The sequence below is a fragment of the Trichomonas vaginalis genome, chromosome III (assembly GCF_026262505.1).
Source record: "Trichomonas vaginalis G3 chromosome III, whole genome shotgun sequence".
In the NCBI taxonomy this organism is placed as follows: domain Eukaryota; phylum Parabasalia; order Trichomonadida; family Trichomonadidae; genus Trichomonas; species Trichomonas vaginalis.
Window position 1 is genome coordinate 1,817,714 of NC_067205.1, and position 25,165 is coordinate 1,842,878.

A 25,165-nucleotide genomic window follows, 5' to 3' on the forward strand; every position below is an offset into this window, starting at 1 on the left:
CCATAACAAAACTATTGGTATAAGACTTTTGTCTATAAGATATGCTGTAGTTCCATAGAATCTTACCGATATCATAAGCTTAGGATTTCTTGTCAAAATTTTCTGAGTAGAAGCAATTTTAACCCAGTCGTGGGATGTTTTCTTTCCAGATGGAGATATAATGTCTGACAAAGAATATTTGTTGTATTTCTTTGAGTATCTTACGTTTAAATCACCTATTCTAACCACTTTGGTGTCATTGTCTATCTTTCTAACTGTTTCAAACTCATTGTTTGACATTTCTGTTCTTACATACAAAATAAAAAAAATATTTTATAAAAAACTAACTTTATTTTTTCTGTCTTAAGGAAATTCATGATTTTCATAGAGTTTTGTCGACTACGTTTTCTTACGTACTCGCTGTTCTTCACGATTTTCATAGAGTTTTGGCGACTACGTTTTCTTACGTACTCGCTGTTCTTCATGATTTTCATGAGTTTTGGCGACTACGTTTTCTTACGTACTCGCTGTTCTTCATGATTTTCATAGAGTTTTGGCGACTACGTTTTCTTACGTACTCGCTGTTCTTCACTGATTTTCATAGAGTTTTGGCGACCCCGAAGGAAGTCGGTCTCGCTGTTCTTCACTGATTTTCATGAGTTTTATGCAAGACCGAAAAAAAACGGTCTAGAGAATTTTCATGATTTTCATAGAGTTTTGGCGACTACGTTTTCTTACGTACTCGCAATTTTTTACGATTTTCATACGGAATCTCTTCTCTCGGTTTTCCTCGGGAAGCAATCTTATGCCATTTTACTCAGATTTTTGTTGCTGAATTCAATAAAAATATATTTTAGGGTAGAAGGTTAGATCTAACCTGTTTTCTACCCTCTTTTCTACCCCAGTTATTTTATAAGCGTTTCACATGGTAAACGTTATGAATTCGTGAGACTCTAAACAGTTTTGTAGCTTCTATTTCTTCGCTGAGGATATCGAATGTTTTAACTATGCCGAAAGTCTCTTTATATTTCTTCTTGACGTCAGATAGAAGGAAATCGTCAGCAGTTGGATAGTTTTTGTTCAGAAATGCTAACATGTCCATTTTATCTTCTGCTGGTTTTTCTGCTTCTTTCTTTAAGTCTGCATAGTCGTTTCTCATACGTTCTATCTCTTTGACGGAGTAGTTATATTTCCTAATTGCTGCTTTACATTTAGAACATTGCGGGTTCATTTTTGCGTTATATTCTGAAACCTTACCTGCTAGAACAACCAAGGCGTCAATGGTTTTCTTTAAATCTGAAGCAGTTGGTTTTATTTGTTCATTCCATACCTTACCTCTTCTATCTTTATCTCTTATCTGCCATACACATTCAGCAACTAACGAAACAAAGTTGTCGTAGGTCTTAAACTCCCCAGATTTATATATGTCAGAAACATTTTTATATACCATGTCGCAATCTTTGTCCATAACCTTATGGTTGCAATGAAATCCTAGAAACTCATAGTTTACCTTTCGTATGAACTTCTTTATTTCTACTGAGTCAGTTGCTTTGACTTCTATTTCATCGAATTCAGGAATAGTGAGTTTTTGTTGTTGGATTTCAGGCAATTTAGGCAAATGGTCAATAATGTCCTGCATTTCATAAAGATACTGTTCATTTTCTTCATCTTTCGCACTACAGTCTAAATTATTTGTTAAAAGTTCTTGCTTTATCTTCTGGATTTTTGTTTCAAAAGTATATGAAGAAGGAATGAAGTTTTTCATCTCTACTAACATAGATGTTGGATTCATAACTAACGAGTTTGGTGCTGTTGTTGTTTGAATTGTTGTTGTGCCGATTGTTGACATTTTATTTTTTTATACAAAATAAAAAAATAAAAAAAATAAAACTAACTTTATTTTTTATTTCGGGAAAATTCATGAAAATTCAAGAGGGTAGAAAAGAGGGTAGATCTAACCTTCTACCCTAAACATTATTTTTGGGTCCTTTACACTCATTTACGAAAAAGTCTTGACAAAACATTTACGAAGAAGTCTTGACAAAACATTTACGAAGAAGTCTTGACAAAACATTTACGCTCATTACGAAGAAGTCTTGACAAAACATTTACGAAGAAGTCTTGACAAAACATTTACGAAGAAGTCTTGACAAAACATTTACGATGAAATCATGACAAAACATTTACGCTCATTACGATGAAGAAGTCTTGACAAAACATTTACGAAGAAGTCTTGACAAAACATTTACGAAGAAGTCTTGACAAAACATTTACGAAGAAGTCTTCACAAAACATTTACGCTCATTACGAAGAAGTCTTGACAAAACATTTACGAAGAAATCTTGACAAAACATTTACGATGAAATCATGACAAAACATTTACGCTCATTACGATGAAGAAGTCTTGACAAAGCATTTACGAAGAAGTTTTGACAAAACATTTACGAAGAAGTCTTGACAAAACATTTACGAAGAAATCTTGACAAAACATTTACGAAGAAGTCTTGACAAAACATTTACGAAGAAGTCATGAGTTTTCTACGATGTTAGAAAAAATGTTATTTTCTAATATCTTCACATTCAATACTTTTTCAGCACTTTTCCGTAGTTATATATGAAAGACAATTCGAGATAAAAGTCATAGTACAATGGAATAATATGTTGCACACCATTTGTTGTGAACCAAACTTGAAAGTCAGAGAAACTGTTACTAGGTGGTTCGTAGAATTTAGAAGCAAAGTCATAAAAGTCCTTACCAATACATAGAAAACTATTGTTGCTTGAACTGAAACTTGCATGACACATAACATTTTGAGGGTCAAACACGTTTCTATAAACTGTCAAATCTGCTGGTGGAAGTATAAATTTAAATGGACCATCTGGTGGTAATGGTTCGTTCTGGTTTAGTAACCGAAGAAATTGTGCCCAAGAACGTTTGTCTACTTCCCAAAATAAAAACTCTGTATCTCTTGGAGGGTTAATTTCAATCTTTTGAAATGAAACGGTGGAGTTCATCTTGTCATATTCTAGTTTCAGATAGTATGTTCCATTTAGTAAAGAGTCGTATTTTTCTTGAAATTCCCAATAATATTTGTTCATTTGAGTTTGAAAGTCATTTAGAGTTTTCTCAAGACTTTCGTCTGAACGAACTGTAAAGATCCTCATTTCGTCAAATTTGTCTATTAGACCACCAGAACCTTTATACTGCCCATGAAAATATACTGCGAACATAAATGCGTTAGTTCTATTTGAAAACAAAACTCTTCTAAATCCTATTGCCTTTGCATCTGAAGGACTTTGAAGCCAACGAATTGGATAGTCAAACCTGTATACTCGGGATGAAATTTCTTCATCTGATATTGTCCTACCAGCATTTGTAAAGATATAGTCTAACGGTTTTGTATCTGCTACTTTTGTTCTTTGTTTTTCAACCTGAAGCATTTAATATATGTAAAAATATATTGTTTTAAAATGGTATGCCATATAGCTTCTTGAATTTGTTAAGAAGTATTTGAACGTTTTTTCCATCTGTATCTCTAGTGTTTACATAAGCATAGCCCGCCTTAGTAAAATATACTTGTAATTTCCTATAGTTTACGCCGGTATAAAAGTAGAAAGAGTCTTGTTCTTCGCTATAGTAGTAAAACTCAAACGTATGCTTGCCATAGTCTGTAATTTCAATTGTTTCATCTTCTAGTTCGTCGACAAATTCGAATACAATATCTCCAAATTTGCCTTTGTTCTTATTGTTTTCAGAACGAGTGACCCAACGTAAGTTTTCAAGTCTATTGTCGTTTCTTATACGGTTTATATGGTCTACAAAAGGTAAATTGTTAGGATTCAGTATAAAATGAGTTGCAATGACAACATGTTTAAGATAGTGTTTTCCACCCATCTTCATAACAGCATATCCGTTATTTCGCTCCCATTCGCTTAAAACTCTTTTTGTCTTTTTGTTTCTGACTTCAAATGACTCACAACAGTGAATTTCATATTTCTCATCTAACAAACAAGTTTCCCAACGGTCTTCTCCAACAAACTCAGCGTACATTTCAAATAAAATAAAAAATGTCACTTTTTAAAAATAAATTTTTACTTCATGCAATGCTCACTAACATCGAAAGGCATGTCCATAAGACGTTCTTCTTCTAACCTCTCTAGTCTGTTTGGATAATTTGCACGTGCTGTTTCCAAATCCATTTCGTAGCGAAGACCAGCCAGTTTGTCATAGACTTTTATGGGTCTTCCCTTCCTATATTTAAAATTCTTCGAAACTCTCCAACCATATCTTTGCAACTCTGCTTTTATTCTAGCAGATTTTCTATCCATTCTATATGGGGGCATTTTTATAAAAATAAAAAAATATTTTTTTCTTTACTTAACATAACCGCCTGCTGCCATAAGTCTTTGACGCCAACCCATACCAGCTAATGAAGGTTGACTTGGTTTAGTTTGGAAACTAAACTTTGGTTTTGGTTTATCTTCAGTTTTTGGTTTTTCTTCTTCTATCGGTTTTTCGTCACTTTTCGGTTCCTTTGACTTTACCTCACCTGCAGGAACAGTTGTGTCGTCAACATCTTCATAAATATCATATGCCATTTGTTTTTGTTTTCCTTTCAACTTTTTGTGTTTGTTGTAAAGTTTAGAATATTTCGACTCTAAGTCAATGAGATGTTCTATAATGAACTGTTGGTCAGTGAAGTAAACTTTTCCATCTGTTGTCTCGAAAGCTCCTTCAGACTTCAATATTTTATTTGTGAGAGTCTGTTTCTTTTTTGAGATACTAGCCGTTCCATTTCTATGAAAAGTGACTTTATAGTTAGGGTTTGTATTTCCAGACCTGGCACTTTCTATTATTGAATTTTTCTCTTCATCTGTAAGTTCTTTGACAGGTTTTGACAATGGTTCTGAACTTTTTGTTTGTGGTGTCAAATCTACCGTTTCAACTTCTTCGGTCATTTCATCTCAGTAAAAAATTTTAGTTTGGTTTGTTTTCAACTGGTTGTTTAGGTTTTTTAAGTCGGTCTAAAACTTCCTGAGGTATAGGAAGAACTTGACAAACACGTTGTGTAACTGCTGGAAGTCGACAAATCCATCTTGAACCCATTTGTCTCAATGCTGTATTGTTCATTCATCTCAGTAAAAAACTTTACATTCCCCACGTTTGAGGCGGTTGAGGTTGGTTATTGTTTACCCATTGTTGTGCATGGTTATATCCTCTGTTAAAGAATCTTTCACCTTGGTCCATATAGTGTCCTGCTTGGTTATAGTAGTCATTTGCTTTGTTATAATAGTTTCCTGCTTGTCTTCCTACATTGTCCATCCATCCTTGAACTTTTCCTCTTGTTTCAGGATTTGGAATAAGATTTGTTGCATCTCGTGCTACATCCCAACTTTCTGTACAGTTTTATAATAGGTTGTGCTTTCTCTTTAAGTATACCTAATGTACTCAAAATCTTCCTTCCAACTCCAAATACACCTCTGCTATTGTTCCCACTGCGGGCAAAAATCTGGATGCAACTCCTGCTAATGCCCAAATAAACCCATTTCTTATGGGTTAAAAAATGACGAATCCAAAACAAGGACCCCTATGTTTCTAAAGCGACAAAGAAAGCACTCATGATAAAAATCTTTAGTTCAACACCAAATGCTTGGTTTATGGATATCTTGGAAAACATTCCGAGGTATAGAGAAGATGGACCACCATACTGGCTAATATTTGTTGGTCAAAACAACAAGATACTGTGAAGCCATACCATTACAGTCCAAAGCTATTTTAGATATCTTAGCAGCTTTGACAATATTCGTTGACAAATACCATCCAACAAAACTGACATCTGACTGTGAAAGTTCTTTCAAATCAGATGATGTAAAAAACTATCTGCGTTCAAAAAATGTAAACCAATATTTCATTGTCGACCAAAACCATTCTGCTCTTGGTGTCATTGACGGTTGTATAAAAATGTTAAGAGACTTAAACCAACCACAAGGTGTGAAGCAAATGAAATGTCATATGACGACAAGTATAGACACTTCTCCATGGCAAAGATGAGACAAGTTTTTAAATATTTACAATAGCCGTAAACAAAAAGGTTTGGGAAACCACTCCCCCGAAGAAATGAAAAACAACCCTGACTTAGAGAAAGACTATATATTTAATAATTTAGTCAAAGAGACAAACAAGAAAGAATGCCGGGCTTCAAACTTCAGAAAGGTGACAAAGTAAAAATAGAAATACCTAAACGCGAACCCATATGAAAATACTATTGACTATGACAACAATGGGAACCCGACAGGTACTCACATTCGTGTTCGTAAAAATAGAAGAAAGTATACAAGAGAATATTATGAAGTTTTAGGCAAACATGGCAAAATGTACACACTGCAAGCAGAAGATAAAGACTACTATGTCAGACCTCGTTTCAAACTTGTCAAAGTTCAAGGTGGTATACTTTCAAAGACAGTTCCTAACAAATATAAGACAACTCCTGACGAATATGCTAAAGAAGTGAAAATGACGACTAAGCAATTCTATACCATGCGTAAACTGTCATGTAAGGTGGCATGTATTCTTTACTTTGTCCCGTTGTTTGCGTATATCCCGAAACGCGATGTGTATGGTTTCCATCTCCTGAGTGTCACCCCAGAAACAATTTATAGCAAACTGAACGTCGTCTTTAACATCATATCCTTTACCTTTTTTCATTGCTGACCAATTCCCCAAAATTTATGCTTATGCCAACCTGCTTTGAGATGTACTTAAATCTAATGTAGTGACTGTGCGCAGGTAAATTTCACCTGAAATCGTTTTTACTTCCTCCTGTTTTCCTTTGAAGAGTTTGCACAATACAAAAACCTGTCAACTATTTGTTCCCATGCACCAACACCAAACATTACTTGAGGACCTCTTGCTTCCATAGATGTATAAAATAGAACCTACTGGGTTCATTAAATCAAACATATGAGATAATATAGGATTGTCTCTTTTGAACTTAAAATATAGTGTAACTATTTCTGGTTTCTTTTCTGGTTTGTGTCAGAATATTTTTTATAATATAATCTTATGTTTTCGGGGTAGGTAAAATCTTGACTATAATATTTATTTTTGTCATCTATATATAATAATATACTATTCTCGTTTTTTCTATTGCATTATATCTTTTATATCTATAATATTCTAAATATAATGTTTGCTTTTTTGGGTCTACACGTGCGTCAACACCATAGTCATAATAATATGGTGCTGGAGCTGGTTAGGTAATGTCATATCTGCCATTTCATAAACTCTTAAATATTTCTTTTGTTCGTCTCCATATAAGTTTAAGTAACAGTTGTTTGTCTAATGGAACTTTAACTTGTGTACCATTATTCTTTATATAGCTTACATACATTTCATTGTTATTTTTCGGAATGAGTTTATACCGTATACCATTTTTTTTAAGGACTGTACAAACTCCCATCTAAAAATATTTGTTTTCTTCATTGACAGAAAAGTCACCAACAATAGTTTCAATATTTTTTGTTGTTCCTATCAAACTTTGGTATATTTCATTGACATATGTTTTATCTGCTTTCTTTTCAAGGCTAACGTTTAAGTCTGTTATTTCAGAAGATGTATGTGTATGTCCAAACGGCACTTTTCCTGTTTAAGGTTTCTTGTAAGTTTGTAATATCAGATATAGAATGTGTATGTCCAACGCACTTTTCCTGTTTAAGGTTTCTTGTAAGTTTGTAATATTTGCAATGGTATGTGTATGTCCAACGGCACTTTTACTGTTTAAGGTTTCTTGTAAGTCTGTTATTTCAGATATAGAATGTGTATGAGTCTTTTTTAGAATATTCGTTTTCAGCTCTTGTCACTTCACTTGACATTTTATTGTCAACATATGTTTTGTCTGCTAGTTCAGGATGAGTATGTTCTTTTGTTGCATAAGCATTGTTAGCTTTTCTTCTTCTTTTGCTATTGCATCGTCTACATATTCTTTGTCAGCTTTGTTGTCAACATCTGCTTTCAAAAGAAGTTCATTTATAGGTTTCTCGTTTAAAGTTCCCTTTGTTGGATTTATACAGACAGTATGGTTCTTATTGTCTTGAAACAGAAACTCATCTGTCATTGGTTTAATGTCAGTTTTTAAGTTTCCTTCTTTCAATGACTCAGATATCTTAGAATAGTTTGAAAAGTTTGTTGTGTTCTTATTTAGAGCTTGCATAATGAGTTGTCGGTTGTGTTGTATTTCTCTCATAGACGCTGTTTCATTTGACATTTTTATTCTAGATAAAATATGCTTCAATAGAAAAAGAAAATTCAAGAGTTGCTACAACTAAACCATTAGATGAACTTTTTACTAATGTCGGTCAAAAGTTTGAGACAGAGACCGTAAAGCATGAAGGCTATCGTTTTGACTACCCATTAAGATGGCTAAGAGACCCATCTGTCACAAAAGCTATTGGCTTTCGTAGAATGAAGTTTGTGTCTGTAGAAGATAAAAGTTTTCCATTTATTGTAAGGTTTCATATAGATTATATATCTGAAGGGAAACGAAAAATGTGGGAAGAAATTGAGCTAATACAAGTTGACCTTTCATCTTCTCTACAGACTGCGTTAAAAAATATAGAAGATAAAATAAATTCATGTTATGCAAAATATGCTGATGAATATGCAAATACCGAGAGCACACTTTATGTGAGAATTGTATATGACAAACAAAATTCACAAGTGTCATTTCAAATCTACGAAGACAATCCAAAGAAAGACGAACAAATATATACAGAATTCACTGCAATGTCATGGTATTATTTGCAAAGAATGTTAAATCAGAAAGTCGAACTTCTTTAGCAATATTTACAGTCGATATGCAAGAGATGAACCATATTTATTTAAAGATGTTTTCGACCCAGCTGCTATTATTGTTCATGCTTCATTTTCTGGCGCCCAAAACTCTTTCTTATGCTTGGCAAATGACTTTTACGAAAAACCTACAAAGTTATACGAACCACCAAGTGGAAGTATTTCAGACTTTCAAGTATGGTTTACTACAGATGGAAGAAAAAGAATAATTCCATTATACCATGCGTTTTACTTAGAACTTAGTTTCATATACAACTACTATCGAACGGTAAAAATATAATTTTTTTAATACGGTTGAGGTGTTGGATTTGGTTGCCAACTAGACTGTGGTGCAGGTTCAGGCTGTTGTATAACAGGAGCTTGTTCTTCTGGTTCAGGGTCTTTAGGTATAATACCAACGAACTGACCTACTCTTTTACCAATATTTTTGACTCCGTTCCAAATTCCTCTTCCTACGGTTTTTATTCCATTCCATATACCTCTTCCAACTCTTCTGAAGAAGTTTCCAATACTACTGAAGAAACCCATTTTACTATATGTAAAAATCTAATGTCCGCCTAGTCTCTTACGTTTCCTGTTGAGTTCCATAGCATTCTTTAACTGGAGCTCATACATTCTGTTTCTCCTCTGGTAGAAAACATATTCTGGGTCAACTCCTGTGTTCGCGTCATCTGCATAAAGTTGTTTATATCCCACTTCAGGGTTTGTATAAAACTCTTTCCATCTCATATTTGCATACCATGGTGGCAAACCTAACGCAGCGTCATTTGACATGGCAGTTTGCATTTGTACATCTGTTGGCACTTGACCATAGTTTGCCATTGCAGTTTGTATTCTAACTTCATTTGGAATATTCTCTGGGTTTGGTTGTCCAGGTTGCTGTGCATTCGCGAAGTTCTGTGCGTCCATTTAATATTAGATAAAAATATCTCTTACGAGTACATATACTGAACATTTGCAGGCATTGGTTCATCTTCATATTCTCTGTACTTTTCTGCCACGTCAAAGAAATAAATGACACAATGGAAAAAACCTAAAACAAGTAGTCCTATTTCAAACCACATTTACTTACTAATAAAATTTCTTTATTGTGACACTTTCTCCAGTTTATAGGACCTCTCTCATATTCTATCTTGTCATATATAAACTCATAGTCATGTATGTCCTCTAACCATCTCATAACGGTTTCCAAACCACTTTTATCGGATGTAAAGTAAAAGCATGGATGGTTATGTAAAACGTCTAAAGTTTCTAAAGAGTCTCTCAAAGTCCAGTCTACTTGGTATTGAAAATCCCATGTGTTATAGAACGGTGGGTCCACTATAAAGAAAACATTTTCCTTGTCTTTATATTTTTCATACAACTCTGTCCAACGACATCTCACAAACTCTATACCCTCAATATATTTTTCTATGTCCTCTTTGAAAACATTTGTATAGTTAAGATATAAAACTTTTGACATAAGTGTTTCAATGTCATGAACTCTTATAGAACCACTATATAATAGTCTAGCAGATATACTATCCCAGTCTATATATTCTGCTTTTTTCAAAACCTCTCTCACAATATTTTTGTTATCTAATGGTATACGTTCCATCTTACCTATAGGTATCTTTTCTTTTAACTCTTTCAATATATTGTTTGTGTCTGGTATATGTTTGAGACGGTCCATATAGTTGTCGAAGTCATTGCATATAATCTTTGAGTCTGGGAATATTATATGACATAAATGGGATATATAGAAACTTCCACCGAACAAATCTACAAATGTTAGACCATTCGGTAGTTTCTTAAGTTCTCTCAATATAATATCTTTACATCTACTCTTATTTCCAAAGAACGGTAACGGTGGTTTTGTAAAATTCATTTATATATAATAATAAAAATGTTTTTTCCTGAAAAGTGACAGAAAAGTGACAAAACATGTACGAAGAAGTCTTGACAAAACATTTTACGAAGAAGTCTTGACAAAACATTTACGATGAAATCATGAAAATTCAAGAGGTGAGAAAACAGGTGAGAAAACAGGTGAGATCTCACCTCTTCACCTAAAATATATTTTTGTCTGATTTTACGAAGAAGTTTTGACAAAACATTTACGAAGAAGTCTTGACAAAACATGTACGAAGAAATCATGAAAATTCATGAGGGTAGAAAAGAGGTTAGAAAAGAGGTTAGATCTAACCTTCTACCCTAAATTATATTTTTGTCTGATTTTACGAAGAAGTTTTGACAAAACATTTACGAAGAAGTCTTGACAAAACATGAAAACATATATAATTTGTGAAAAGCGACACATTATATAATGTTTTCGACCCAGAAGACTAACAATTTTCCGAATAAAAACTTCATTTATTACTAAACATCATCAGGGCTAGAAGGCACGAAGTGCCTGGAAGCCCCACTACCTTTTTTTTTTTTTTTTTTTTTTAAATCAAATAATTGATTTCATAAATTCAAATAATCATTAGTTTCTTAAAGTTCTATGTTGATTCTGAGACATGAATTTTTAAAAATTTTTTTATTTTTTATTTCATTATGGTAGTGAATCTTTTATTCATGAAAATAATTATTTCTAATTTCTTTTACTCGTTTATGAGGTCTTTGATTATGACTCCATTGATTCCATTCAGGATTTAAACAATGTTTAATTAATCGCGGAATATCTGACATCATCTATATATAGCTTCTTTTATAAAAGATAAAAAATAAATTATTTTAAAATTAATGTTAATTTTTTAATGTGTTTAGTATATAAATATTTTAATGCATCGTCTATATATAGATGTAACAAAAAAAGTCACACAACCCTTCCTATCCTACTACTTTTTTTAAACTCAGACAACTATGAGTTTAGGAATTGATATAAATAACTAAATGATTAAAATAATGACATGCACATCGCTTACACATATTTTCTCCTTCATTTGTGTAATTCTAATATGTTTTTAGCTTTTACCACAGATTCCATTCAAAAGACATCTTAACCACTAGTATATTAATTGAATGTTAAATGTATTCTTGTTTAATATCATAGATTTTATACAGAAATGAAAAAATGTATGTTTTTTAATAGTCATTCCGATAATTATGAGTCATATTTATTAATTCAAACTAAATTTAGAGCGAAATCATAAAGTTATGCTTCACAATATAGTTAAAATTCAACTTATCTTTGTTATTATCAATTTATCTTCATAATTGAATTAAAAAAATAACTCAGGCGTAATATATACAATAAATACATTAATAATAAATACATTTGCAAAAGAATAATGATTTTTTTGCAAATTTTCGTTTGAAAATTCTGACGATGGCGAATTTTAGTGACCGTCATAGTTTATTAATCTCAGAAAAATGCTTATAAAATCATAATTCTAATTGAAATTTTTTTCCAGGCAATAAAAATTTGAAAAGGAAACCATTCAATGGCTGAGGTGATGCAAGCTCCCAATTACTGGGATCTCCTTTCTTTACCAGACCAGGAGGCCTACATACATCTTCAGAGACAACTCAGCAGCAACCATTTCAAGCATTCAAAGCATTCAGCTCTCCAAGACTTAGATAATGTCTTCGAGACAATTAAAACATATACAAACAAAGGAAACGCCGAAGATTGGAAAAGAAGTTCAGCATGCGGTGTTTACTTCATAAACGACTGCATAGCTGTTAATCCAGCCCAACTTAGTATCCTTACAGATAGTTCAAAGACATCTATCAATAGTCAACTCGAGAGAATGAAGTATGTATCAATTCCATCAACGAGTGAAGCAGGAAAAGAAATAATAAAACAAATTCCAAATCTATCCTACAAAAGCAGCGATTCTCAATGGGTTGTTCGTAAAAAGTTCACAATGACACCTCAACCATTGATTATTGATCACAAATCAAAGAATATAAGTTTATTTAATACTCCACAGCCAAATAATCCTCTCCAAAGTCCAAAAGTTCCCAGCGAACCCGAGTTTGAAGAGGAATCGTTTTACGATGACCCATTCATGGTCCCAATAAAAGGTTGGGAAGAATCGGCTCAACTTCATGATTCAACAAACAAACTCGATTCCATGGCAAATCTTATATAATTTTCACCTTCGTCCAGAAAAAGTCCATATGTTTTACTCATGGTCCAAAATTGCCATGTTTGTTTACGTTTATTATTTTTCAATTTTTTTGATCCCAGATAACCATCCCTTTTTATTTCTATATATTAATCATGATAAATTTGTTTGAATTATAAAATTTTGCTTTACTATCAATTTCTTATATTTTATTTTTTATATTGAACTGATAAGGTTTCTTCATTTGATTGAAATTCTTCTAAACTATAGTTGAGTGATCCAGTTTTCATTGTCAGATCGCTTGATTACCAACATATCTCAATATTGTTTCTGAGTTAATCATAATTACTCAATGATTAGTCATGTGATACTACAATAATAAAGGAATGAATCATTGGAATGAAACTAATATCGAATGAAAACAACTTTTACACCTGCGCATTTAAACTTTCAAATCATAGACTTCAAACATAATTTATGAATAGATATAGAGAGTTAAAAATCAAATAATGCCTCAAAATGGATTATTTCATCGATATATTTGAGATTTTAATTTTTTATTGATTTATGAGCAATATAATGACACAATATCTTCTATATAAGTTTAGAACTATGAACTTGTGCTTAACATTTGGTATTTGAATATTCAAAATTTTTATTCATTTACTTTAACGTATTGATGTGTTATAGCATAAGGATGAACATTATAAAACAGACTATTAACAAATAGAAAACTTGTAGAGTTCAAATACCAACCGAAACTTGAGTAGGTGACAAAAGTGCATACTCTTAAACAACCGTCGGATTTCCGGGTGAAATCGTGACACACTTTCGTCTTTCGTAGGCAGTGGTGGTTGTTACAAAAGGTAACTTCGAATGTAGCGTGAAATCTGCAAAAAAAAATTCTGAAATTTGAATGGAGAACACAAAAATTGAATAGTTTACGTCAATAAAAAAGAGAAAAATGAAGCCAATGTGTCTCGAACCTAGGACTTAGAGCAGCAATCCCACTGTTTATCACATTACACTACATGCATCTCTCACCTCAGTGAATGAGATCAACTATATGATAACTTTTTCCCCATTATATTCTTGTGGAAAAGTGACAAATAGCAACTTTGACCCTCTCTCACCGAAACTTTTATGGAATATTCAATCGGCATAAAACAACATTAAAAATAGCTTTCGTTGTATTTTTCATGCACATAAAGTCCACACACCCCTAATTTATAAGATCGACTCGAGATTACAAATTTTATAAACTCTAAATTTTCATTCAATTTGAAAGTTAAAAAACGTGACAATGATTTTAAATCTTCAATTGGCTCTAGAAGTTTTGTTGCATATTAGGTACTAACCAGAAATAATATCTTTTTAGCGTCATTAAATGTAAATTTGTCACTTTTCAAATGAGGATAATCGTTTCCCCAGTGAGGGACGAATCATTCCTCGTTGAAGTACAAGATACAGGTACGGTATCAGACTTAAAACACGAAATATATATCATGTTTGGATACATTCCTCAAAATCAAACGATCGTTTACAAAGGCAAAGTATTAGATAACGAAACACAGCTTAAAACCAAAGGAATACATGAAATGTCGAAAGTATACATGACGTACAAGAAGCCAAAGGTTGTTAAAAGAAACAGAAACAGCAATTTCGCTCCTTCATTATTAGCAACTCATCTTGCAAACGTTGAAGACCTTACTGAATGCATTGAAGCACTAAAACAACGTAACCCAAAGGCGTCGTATGTATTTAATGATGCTGAAACAGTTTCTGAATTAGTTCAAAAGACATTAGATCCTGAAATACAATTGCAGCGCCAACGTGAAATGGATATCGTCTTGGACTCCCAGGAAATGCATGCGGGTGGTTTTCAAGAATTAGTGAGTAGATATCATTTAATTGAAGAAGTTTACGAAAATTCTCAACTTGAGAACGAAAAACTTATTAAGACCGAGACGGTAATCCCTCAGCGACCTGCTCATCCTTCTACTACTAAATTACCGACTCCATACGGCTTTGAAGCTAAATTATCATTAATGATGTCTCTTCTTAAGAATATGTCACCGGATAATCCAAACAGACATCTCATGGAAACATTAGTCAGCATTTGCGCTCAGTCAATAGTGGCAAACACAAATGAGACCGAAGAAGAAGAATCTGATGAATTTGGATCCGTGGGAAGAATGAGTCCAAGAATGCGCAACCATGGATCCCATGTTGGCTATTCTTTATTCGACCAAAGAGGATTTAATGAAGATTTAGAACAAGAAGAGCCACAACCAGTTTTCCCACAAATTTTCCATCTACCTAAGAATTCACATAACCCTAGTAACCGAAGAACTCCATTCTCGAATCATGAGCCTTCTTCTGATGATGAATTCAGTGTTGAATAATAAATTGTATTTAATTGTTCGTTAAAACTGTTAAAATTTATATATGCTTGGATATATTTTTGCTATTTTTAGTAAAAATCCGAAAAACAATGAAAATTTGAAATCTTGAATTTGAACTTGCCATGTTGATAATGAAAGTGTGCGCTGGATTTACATTTAAGCCATAGTGAAATTTATGATTTCTTTTATCTAATTTTGATTGACCCAATAAAGTCATTATAGGGATAGGTAAGATTACACGTTGACAAAAGAGGAAATATGAAATCCAAGCTACAAGTGCGGTTAAACCCAAGGCTAGATATAGGAGCAAGGAATTCGCAATTAGCTAAAATAACTTGAGATGGTAAATTAATGGAAGAAAATTCTTAGTATTCACAACAGTAAAAAGAACGAACAATAATCGAATCGATTAATAAAATGGTGATGTAATTTTTTTTTATCGAACGTTTTCAATGGCTCTGTCAATTTTACTTCAATGGATTTAGACAAATTCATTAGTGACATCCGTGAGCGTAAACAGATTGCAGAATCCGACTTTGTCAGTCTTCTTAGACTTGCACGCGATATTTTTTATCAGGAAGGCACAGTTATTAACCTTTCATCTCCAATTTCTGTCTGTGGTGATGTCCACGGCCAGTTCGAGGATGTAATCGAACTGTTCGATGTTGGCGGTCTCCCACCGGACACAAAATACTTATTCCTTGGCGATTATGTTGATCGTGGCTACTATTCAATCGACACACTTGCTCTCCTTCTTGCTTACAAGGTTAAATACCCAACAAGATTTTTCATGCTTCGCGGCAACCACGAGTGCCGCCAGGTAAATAACGCTTACGGCTTTTATGAAGAAATTTTATCTCGATTTGGCTTCGCTTCACTTTGGCAACTCTGCAACGATATTTTCAATTTCCTCCCAATTGGTGCTACCATCGACGGCAAAATCTTCTGCGTCCATGGTGGTCTCTCTCCAAAGGTCAGAATCATCGAACAATTAGCTCTTGCTGAACGCCGTGTTGAGCCAGAGAATGGTACAGAAATCTCCGACATCCTCTGGTCTGATCCAGAAGATCAGGAAGGCTGGGGAATGAACCAGCGTGGTGCCGGCTACTTATTCGGTATAAATCCAACAAAGGAATTCTGCTTCAACAACAAGTTAGAGCTTGTTGCTCGCGCCCACCAGCTCGCTAACGAAGGTTATCAATGGCATCATGACAGAAAGCTTGTTACAGTTTGGTCCGCTCCAAACTACATGTACCGCTCTAATAATAAGGCCTCTATTATGGAGGTCTCTGCAGATAGAGATTTGAACTTCAAGATTTTCGATGCAGTTCCAGCTGAAAAGAGACTCACCCCAACAGATAGAATTACACCACCAGGCGCTTTCGGTTACTTTGCATAAAAATATTTCTTTTTATTTTTATACCGTAAAAGAAAAATTATCCTTTTTTTTTAATTCAAATTTCACATTTTTTTCATATCTAGATTTCAAAATCATCCAAATTAATCTTCAGACAATAATAATCTACGAGTATTGTTCGTTCAAATCAATTAATGACCCGTGCTATTGATTATCTCTCAAATGAGAAATATTACTAATTTCATACGAAACCAATTATTATTCCCACACTATAAGTCATTTCCAAGTAAATTACCGAATCCCCACATAGTTAATCAATTGAATATTTGCAATCACAGAATTTGTAACACAATCACCATGCATCATTTGGTGATTTCAGCCAGAAAACAGTAAAATATCATATGGCATCCAAGTTGCTTCTAATAAACTTAAAATTCTAAAATGAATCTCGATTTACAAAATTAAATCCCTCAGCAACCGATATCGATCATCAATAATGTATGTAGAGTAAATAAACTATTTCTGTGACAACAATAACTTTATTTCTGCAAGATTTGTATCAATATTAAACAACCTTGATTATAAACATGCGTGGAACGTCCAGCCATCTTCATATGCTTTAAGAGCATCAAATGTTTAAGTGAGCTCACATATTAAAAAAATGTTGGTACCAAAACGCGATCATTTTGAATTTTTATTTTGAAAATTTTGAGAGAGATCAATTTTGTATAAAATGATTCATGCAACTGAGAAGCACAAAGAGATCATCATGGAGTATTTATATAAACAACCAGAGATGAACACAATCCTAATTGGCTATGTTCTGAAGTTTGGCTTCGATAAACCATTCCAAGATGTTTGGATAGATAATGAAACTAAAGTCAATGCCTGCTTTGTTCGTTATTTCAAAATACTGTTCATGAGTAGCTATGATCACATTGTTGTACACGATTTCGTGGAAGAAATTATTAACAAGTTTAATATCGAATGCTACGCTGGAGAAACATCTTATTTACAATTATATGATTTCAAAGATTTACCAAAGAAGACAAATATGACATTAGCACATTTAACAAAGAAACTTAACGAACCAAATCTTCCACTAGTCAAAAAGTTAGGTGCTGAACATGCTGAAATGATGGTAGATCTTATGCACAGAGCATTTGAATCCAATATAGACCTTGACGAAGTAAGAAATGATCTTCAATCAAATTCAGCAAGAGCATACGGTATTTTTGATGGAGACAAGTTAATTTCTATGGCTAAATCACAAGCTGAGTCAGAAAAATTGGCAATGGTTGTTTATGTTTGCTCAGATAAAAATTACAGAGGAAAAGGCTATGCATCGATGTGCTCTGATAAAATTAGTTATGAGCTTCAATCAGAAGGCAAAACACCTTGCCTTTATTACGTTGATCCACTTGCTGCCAAGATTTATTTGAAATTAGGTTATGAAAACATTGGACATTATACAACTGTGAGGAGACAGAGCAGACCTAACTAAATAAGTGTTCAGATATATTTCCTTCAATAAAACTTTTTCATGTTTAATAATTTTTTTTTTATAAAATGAATAACAATTTAAATTAAAAAAAGTGGAATATGACTACTCAACACATAAGTAAGTAATACTTTGATAGCCTACAGAGATTTACAAGGTTCAATCTTTCTTCATAATAAACAACATTAATCTGGGTTTCTTTGTCTCTGAGTTATAGATGGTATTCTCATTTGTAACATGTAGAAATGAAAATAAAAATCAAAATATAGAAACAGAATTTTTTTTATAATAACATATATTTCAATCTAATATATATCTGTATAAACTATTGAAAACATTCAAAATTTTCAAGTTATTTCGGATTCTTTTTTAAACAATTTAATTTTGATTGTTATTTTTTGCAAGCATCTGATATATCTCATCATTTCCATTTACTTCATAGTATGCTTGAACTAATTCATTAATCCAACTGTTATCAGCTGAGTTATGTAATATCAAAAGAAGTTCATCAATTTCTTCTCCAACAATTTTTCTATATCTAACATAAAAAATCGTGAACAAATTTAGTGTTCCTTTAGAAAGTTTATAGAATTGATTATCATCAGTATCTTGAGCATCATTTTCATCTGAAATATTAATATCAGGCATTCTGTCAATAGGAATCAAATTCGGTTGAGTCAAATCCAAAATATCTAATTCATTAAAGTAATTTTCATCAATATCAATTAAATCATCTGGTTCAATAATATCAACGTCATTAACAATTTCTCCTAATATCTCCATTAATACAGCTAAATCATTTGTATCTATATATTGATATTTAACATAAATAAACAAACTCTGTAATGAGTACATCAGCATTGTTTTGTTTGGTAATATTAATTGAACAATACTTAATAATTGTTCTGAATCAAATATACATATGGAATCACATTTCTCTATTGCTTTAAACAGAGTAAGAATCATAATATCAGAAATTTCATTATTATACTCTGAAAAGTACCATACTAGCAGTTCATTGATCTTGGAAGAAATGTTTGAAGGATCTAAATAAAGAAATTCTGATAAAAATATTATAAAAGTTGAAACTTCACAAATTGTTGATGGTTGAGCATTAAAAACATGCTCTACAAACTGAAGTAAGAAATCTGTTTGTTCTTGAATGGTTTCTTTGATGACAACTAAAATATATAAAATATTTTCTATCATTTTTGGGTCAGAAAGCAAATTTTCAGAAGAAATAATAGAAGCAAACAGTTCTAAGTTGTATTCTGCTAATATTTTACAAATCTGACCACAATGAGCTCTAATTAAATCAAAACTTCTGACATTGTCGTATTTGGCCCATAAATCATCGAAAGAATCAGTGTCTATTGTACATAATGAAATGATCGATGGAATAATTTGATAAAAATCATCAGTTACATTTAAAATATTCAATTCAAGACTTTTTGAGATTAATTTAATAGTTTTTGTATCAATAATAAGCTCGATATTCTCAAGAATATAATTGGATATATGATCTGTATCATCATTGAAACAATGAAGTACTGAAGCTAAATAATTAAAAATTGAAGTTGAAAGTTCTTTGTCTTCGTAAGAAATTCCTTGCATTATGTAATTGATGCATCCTGACTTCACAACAAAGTGTCTAAATAGTGTATAGTGCTTTACAAGCATGTTTAAAATAGAATTGAAAATATTTTTGGTCAAAACATCGGATGTTAACGTGGAAGTAATTAAATTACAACATCTTGTTTTGATATCTTGATTCTGAGTGAATGTTTGTTTATAATCATGCATTTCATATGAAGAAAAGTATAAATCGAAAATATTAATTAAATAAATTATTGTACTCTCATCGGTTTCTTGATTGGCATCTAGTATTTCAACGAGAATTTCATATAAATGGGAAACTGTATTAACATTTGTTCTGAACATCATTTCTAGCATTGATTTCATTTGGATATAGTCGTATCTCTGGTAAAATTCTCGTGTTCGAATGAATTCTGAGAATATATTCAGTAGATTAATAGATACAGGAAACGTTTCAAGATCAAAATAAGCCAGATAGTAAAACCATTGTCGGACTTGTCTATATATGAATCCGGTCCATAAAAATTCGCGTTCATCTGATAATATCCATTGTATTGTAGATTGGACATTTTCTGCGTTTGAAAAGAAGCTGGTAATGATTAGTGAAGCATTTTCTCTTTCTTCTTGTTTCAGACTTGATAATAAAAGAAATGTTTTTTGAATATCATCAATGTTTGAAATGGTCATTATTGCATTCAATGAAGTAAATAAAAATTTATCTCGAGATCACAGAATTATAGATGTAAGTTATAATGGATCTCAAGATAACAAAAGCATTAAATAAAATTTTAGATAAAAATTAGAATAATAATTCCAGATATTAATAATTGTTTTCAATTTAATAAGATATTTCCTATTACAGTCCTTATATATGACTTCTTCAAATGATAATCATTCGATAAAAAAAGATATATTTTAATATCAAAATATTTGAATGATAATATAATACAATAACGTGTTTTAACGGAGTGAATCAATGATATGAATAATAAGACTTTTTAATCAATATTTTTCTGTTTTTGAAATAGCATTGGTTTCAATTGAAATTGGCATTTTGTCACAGTCAGTTTATTGAATCCAACATTTATTGAGTAATTTTTTTCAAAATAGATTTTAGAATTTTAATAAGGGATAATAATTGTAATGAAAATATCATGGTAAGAAATTACTTTATTAAAATGTTTACATTTTGATAATCATTAGATAATTATTCCACTTGATATAATTGAACTAATCAATTAACAAATAATGATGGAAAATATTAAGTTGAAGATGATTTGATTGGGAAATTACTATAATTACGCAATCATTAGATATTTTATTTATTTTTTTGGGATTTGAGTTATTTAGAAGTGGATAATTTCAATATTATATGTTTCTCTATTAAACTAAACAATTTATTTAATTATTTCGTTGGATTGAGCACTTGATAAAATCTTTCACCGTAAATTTATCAGAAAATAACAACGATTTTTATTCAGTTGTTCACAAAAAATTCAAAAGATGATGAGCCGAATGCAAATAGTGTTTATTGTAACATAGAGAAATGATTTATCAAAATAAAATTTTAAATATTAAATTTTTATAACATTGAAATTGACTTGACAGTAATAAGGGCTAATAAATATGAAGGATTTAAATATAGCATAATATTAGATAATAATTAACAGAGAGATTAAGGAAATCTATGATTGAAGGGAATCGATGGATAAGTTCACAATTCGATTATTTTTTTTGAACACTAATAATGTAAAATTTATATACTAAAATTGTGATTTAGACTTAAGATAGGAGATAGACCAAGATTCCATTAAAATCGGAGGGTTATTCGAAAATGCTTGAAAATTTGTGAAGGTGCTTTGAGATTCAAATAAAATTATTTTCGAACCAGAGGAACACAAACAATAAAATTTTCGAGTGTTAAATTTAAAAAAATTTAAAAAATCTTTACAAAAAGTTATTATCAAAAAATCCATACAGGATGAAAATATTTTATTTGTATTGAGGTATTGAATAAATCATAGCAATAATTTCAAAATGGACTTTTCAATGATATTCAATTATATTTTAATAACTCAGCATATTGCTCTAAGTATGTTTATTTTAACCAAAATTCGGATTTTGCCATTCAAAAATTGAAAAGTATTCAATAAATTTCAAATAATTTTATGCTGCGCAATATTAAAAGAAACATTAAAATGATCATAACATACTTAATTTAATTTCAATGAACAGATAAATCCCTGACATAAAATTTCATAAAAAAAGTAATCTTTTTAAATATCATCAATATATATGTTACAGCTATATTTTGGCTGGATCAATATAAAAATAACGTTTTCGCTTAAATTTAATTATCGATTCTTCTTAATGTATATGATATGTCAAGTATTATTGTTTTTGAGATATAAAATTTTTGATAGCAATCCTTTCAACGTAACTTTTGATACCACCTTTCAATTTTCGAATTGAGTCTAACGTGTACCTCCTCAAAAGTTGTTCTCAATAATTTGAAAGTTAAATAATCGTTATTTGCATTTATCTTAAAATTATTATTACTATCATTAATTATATAATCAAATTTCAAAATGATAAAATCGTAAAGAGGTTTTAAAATTTTATATCAACTCATCATCATTGTTTAGCCTATTATTAATACTTTTTCATCATTAAAATATTGTTTTTCTTTCAATCCTTATAAAAAATATTGTTTTCAATTGTGCGTTGACAAAAAGAAATTTAATCATTTTTCGATAATGACATCTTGCATAACGTCTGTCATCCAAAAGCGCAGATCAGCACCAAGCCGTGAGCTTAAGATGAAGAAAGATAGATTCAAAAACCATAAAGGAATCTATGGAGCAGTTGAAACAAAAGTTTATGATGTTGCAGGCGGAGTCTCAATGACAGAAGTATTGAAACTCCAGAGAAGAATCAAGGAAAGTACTGGTATTAAAACATCTCGTGTAGATTGGAGAACAAAGACCGGTGTTATACTTTGGTTCTGCGTTAATTGGAACAGAATCAATCCCATTATTGATTCATTTAAACAAGAATCATCAGCATGCTTAACAGATAGCTCAGAAACAGAACAAGTTAGTTCACCGCAAGTACAAAGTTCTATAAATGCAATTATAGAACAAGAAACGTTTGTTAATTCATTTGATACATTAGAAATGAAGCTGCTTGAAGCAGGCAATTTCCCATCAATAGAAGGATTTTGGACTTTGTAATTTTTCCTGTAAATATTAATTTCTATCTAATCATGTAAAATTAGACTAAACTATTAGTTAATCTATTAATTATTGGATTTTTAAATGATGAAATACCAAAATGAGGCAAACTGTAAAAGAGGCCGCGCCAAATTGATTTCATTTCTTCTTCATTTTGGATTAATCGAATACATGCCTAGTTTCATTGTAAATATTGGACAAGTAGAAAACTATTGATGGAAAATCATAACTTTCTTGAATAAATTTTACCCATCAATTTGTTATTCATTTAAGAGTTATTTAACAATTGCAATCAGAATTCGATGATATACTATCTTCTCAAATTTCGAAATTACGATTTTTATCTCCGGGGGTATTATTCTCCCAAATAATGATTCTATAGACTGAATGTAGACATATTTTAGCTTCAAATAAGTATTAATACCAAATATCGAATCCTGTAGAGAAGAAGGTATATCAATTGATAATATTGGAGAAATATTCCAATTTTACACAGTTTGGAATGCAATAATCCGATAATATTTCCTATTTATTTCGATAATTAACTTGATTGTTTCACCATAATTGCGAATTAAGAATCATCTCAGTTCATTTTTTAAAAACACTTATGTAACACAATACAAATAAATCATCCTTTTAGAATCAAGGTGATGTATTGAATTGAGGCATATTATTCTTCTTGATTAGAGATCATAATACTTAAAAACCATTTTTAAAATAAGCTAAATAGACAATAGAATCGATCAGTAAATGTATATGTATAATATTATATGATAAAACAAAAGAAATCAACAGAAGGAAAAAGGAAAGAAGTTAAAATTAGGATTATGTTATGAATTTATAATAAACAAAAACAAAAAAACATAAAAAAATTACAAAAAAAAATAAACAAAAAAACTCAAAAAATATGTCAGCTGAACACTCAAATAAATGGATGTTGGGCATGAATAAAACTAATACAACTCTATAAAACAAAGAAAAAAGGAAGGATTACGATTTTTTTTCTTCTCAGACAAGAACAAGAGAGTTATTGCAGAATTGTTTGGTTATACAATCCTTAAAGTAGTCCAATGTATCGAATGTATAAAGTTCCTTCTCGAACTGCCTTGCCATAATCGAGTTATCCTGACAAACTGTGATTGTAGCTCCTTTGTTACCTTTCTCATGGTCCGCTGAGCTGAAGACAGTTATGCAGTTGACATCCTCTCCAAGAGAAAATGCATAGCCGTCTTCAGCGACTTGATGACCACGAATTAAAGTATCCAGGCCATTTAGAGAGAAGAAACTATCAAGGGCATTGCGTCCAAACAATTCGCCTGCACGTCTGTTCCTGTTGAAATCGTAATCGCTGACATCATTCGATGGATCTGACCATAAAAGAGAATTTTGGATATCAGAGAACTCACTGGTGAAAGGACGCTCGACATCTGATAATTCTTCGAGTGTCATCTCAGTAGTGACCGGAATTCCACCGTGGCAGCAAAAAACTTTTTTGTTGATTACAGCACCCAAAGGGAGAACTTTGAATGCTTTGATCACATGTGAATAGAACCCTTTGCCGACAAGGGTGATGCACTCTTGCCTGAAGTCGTACTTTTTGCATACAGAGGAGAGCTCGTGATTTCCTCGGATCAGGAAGACGTTTTCGGGATAGAGACACTTCAATGCAAACAAGAGAAGTACGACATGGATAGAATGTGTTCCCCTGTCAACGTAATCGCCTAAGAAAACGTATTTTTGTTCATTTGGATACCCTTGGAATTCAAAGATAGTTACAAGGCTCTCAAGATCACCATGAAGATCGCCAACAACTTCAAAGTCCCCGGTGAGAGAGATAATCGTCTTCTCTTGGGCAAGGATTTTCTTCGTCTCTTTGACCAAGGCAATCATGTCCTCAGTGGAGGGAAGCGTTGAAGATGAGACAATCTCGTGGTAATCTGGAAGAATTTGCTGAATGATCCGCTCCGCAAGTTGCTTCGACATTTCCACAAAAATTTTGACGACGGTTTTCCTCTCAAAAGCTTCATGTTGAAATGCTTTTTTCTAATATTAACAAACAATACGAAATAAGCAAGAATTTAGAAAACATGATTTTTCCATCAGTTCACTTTTATGAGTGGAATTTTAATAAGTGACCATTGAAGGGATCACCTCCTCTCTTCGTGAATTATCTATGTACTTGATTAAT

The 25,165-nt window shown here is 31.8% G+C and overlaps 14 protein-coding genes and 2 pseudogenes across 16 annotated transcripts, besides 2 other annotated features; 6 read left to right on the forward strand and 10 right to left on the reverse strand.

Moving 5' to 3' along the window:
* Positions 1-11,258: part of a mobile genetic element that runs on past the window's edge.
* TVAGG3_0622880 (organellar and viral DNA polymerase type B) lies at positions 890-1,828 on the reverse strand (the record flags this gene model as incomplete). The annotated part of the gene is made up of 1 exon (XM_051240429.1): positions 890-1,828. The coding sequence occupies one exon, from the start codon at positions 1,826-1,828 to the stop codon at positions 890-892; it is 939 nt and encodes a 312-aa protein (XP_051087016.1).
* On the reverse strand, positions 2,560-3,420 carry TVAGG3_0622890 (uncharacterized protein; the record flags this gene model as incomplete). The annotated part of the gene is made up of 1 exon (XM_051240430.1): positions 2,560-3,420. One exon carries the CDS (start codon positions 3,418-3,420, stop codon positions 2,560-2,562), a length of 861 nt encoding a protein of 286 aa, XP_051087017.1.
* On the reverse strand, positions 3,446-4,030 carry TVAGG3_0622900 (His-Me finger endonucleases family; the record flags this gene model as incomplete). Its single annotated transcript, XM_051240431.1, has 1 exon — positions 3,446-4,030. The coding sequence occupies one exon, from the start codon at positions 4,028-4,030 to the stop codon at positions 3,446-3,448; it is 585 nt and encodes a 194-aa protein (XP_051087018.1).
* TVAGG3_0622910 (phage tail repeat-like family) lies at positions 4,354-4,938 on the reverse strand (the record flags this gene model as incomplete). Its single annotated transcript, XM_051240432.1, has 1 exon — positions 4,354-4,938. The coding sequence occupies one exon, from the start codon at positions 4,936-4,938 to the stop codon at positions 4,354-4,356; it is 585 nt and encodes a 194-aa protein (XP_051087019.1).
* TVAGG3_0622920 (uncharacterized protein) lies at positions 4,958-5,110 on the reverse strand (the record flags this gene model as incomplete). Its single annotated transcript, XM_051240433.1, has 1 exon — positions 4,958-5,110. One exon carries the CDS (start codon positions 5,108-5,110, stop codon positions 4,958-4,960), a length of 153 nt encoding a protein of 50 aa, XP_051087020.1.
* On the forward strand, positions 5,544-6,205 carry TVAGG3_0622930 (annotated as a pseudogene). Its single transcript has one exon. A coding segment is annotated over exon 1 (662 nt).
* On the reverse strand, positions 6,501-8,243 carry TVAGG3_0622940 (annotated as a pseudogene). Its single transcript has one exon. A coding segment is annotated over exon 1 (1,743 nt).
* On the reverse strand, positions 9,113-9,355 carry TVAGG3_0622950 (serine threonine-protein phosphatase family; the record flags this gene model as incomplete). The annotated part of the gene is made up of 1 exon (XM_001308976.1): positions 9,113-9,355. One exon carries the CDS (start codon positions 9,353-9,355, stop codon positions 9,113-9,115), a length of 243 nt encoding a protein of 80 aa, XP_001308977.1.
* Positions 9,374-9,736, reverse strand: TVAGG3_0622960 (uncharacterized protein; the record flags this gene model as incomplete). The annotated part of the gene is made up of 1 exon (XM_001308977.1): positions 9,374-9,736. One exon carries the CDS (start codon positions 9,734-9,736, stop codon positions 9,374-9,376), a length of 363 nt encoding a protein of 120 aa, XP_001308978.1.
* A 985-nt stretch (positions 11,259-12,243) lies between the features above and the next one.
* Positions 12,244-13,083, forward strand: TVAGG3_0622970 (transcription-initiator DNA-binding domain ibd family; the record flags this gene model as incomplete). Its single annotated transcript, XM_001308978.2, has 1 exon — positions 12,256-12,909. One exon carries the CDS (start codon positions 12,256-12,258, stop codon positions 12,907-12,909), a length of 654 nt encoding a protein of 217 aa, XP_001308979.1.
* A 566-nt stretch (positions 13,084-13,649) lies between these two features.
* Positions 13,650-13,679: a mobile genetic element.
* Positions 13,680-14,294: 615 nt separating this feature from the next.
* On the forward strand, positions 14,295-15,341 carry TVAGG3_0622990 (ubiquitin-like family; the record flags this gene model as incomplete). The annotated part of the gene is made up of 1 exon (XM_001308979.2): positions 14,295-15,290. The coding sequence occupies one exon, from the start codon at positions 14,295-14,297 to the stop codon at positions 15,288-15,290; it is 996 nt and encodes a 331-aa protein (XP_001308980.1).
* Positions 15,342-15,765: 424 nt separating this feature from the next.
* Positions 15,766-16,741, forward strand: TVAGG3_0623000 (serine/threonine-specific protein phosphatase/bis(5-nucleosyl)-tetraphosphatase; the record flags this gene model as incomplete). The annotated part of the gene is made up of 1 exon (XM_001308980.2): positions 15,766-16,689. The coding sequence occupies one exon, from the start codon at positions 15,766-15,768 to the stop codon at positions 16,687-16,689; it is 924 nt and encodes a 307-aa protein (XP_001308981.1).
* Positions 16,742-17,380: 639 nt separating this feature from the next.
* On the forward strand, positions 17,381-18,151 carry TVAGG3_0623010 (N-acetyltransferase family; the record flags this gene model as incomplete). Its single annotated transcript, XM_001308981.1, has 1 exon — positions 17,381-18,151. One exon carries the CDS (start codon positions 17,381-17,383, stop codon positions 18,149-18,151), a length of 771 nt encoding a protein of 256 aa, XP_001308982.1.
* Positions 18,152-18,430: 279 nt separating this feature from the next.
* TVAGG3_0623020 (uncharacterized protein) lies at positions 18,431-20,431 on the reverse strand (the record flags this gene model as incomplete). Its single annotated transcript, XM_001308982.2, has 1 exon — positions 18,527-20,431. One exon carries the CDS (start codon positions 20,429-20,431, stop codon positions 18,527-18,529), a length of 1,905 nt encoding a protein of 634 aa, XP_001308983.1.
* A 2,069-nt stretch (positions 20,432-22,500) lies between these two features.
* Positions 22,501-22,977, forward strand: TVAGG3_0623030 (uncharacterized protein; the record flags this gene model as incomplete). Its single annotated transcript, XM_001308983.1, has 1 exon — positions 22,501-22,977. The coding sequence occupies one exon, from the start codon at positions 22,501-22,503 to the stop codon at positions 22,975-22,977; it is 477 nt and encodes a 158-aa protein (XP_001308984.1).
* An 836-nt stretch (positions 22,978-23,813) lies between these two features.
* TVAGG3_0623040 (phosphoprotein phosphatase protein) lies at positions 23,814-24,960 on the reverse strand (the record flags this gene model as incomplete). Its single annotated transcript, XM_001308984.1, has 1 exon — positions 23,986-24,960. The coding sequence occupies one exon, from the start codon at positions 24,958-24,960 to the stop codon at positions 23,986-23,988; it is 975 nt and encodes a 324-aa protein (XP_001308985.1).
* Between the last annotated feature and the right edge of the window lie 205 nt (positions 24,961-25,165).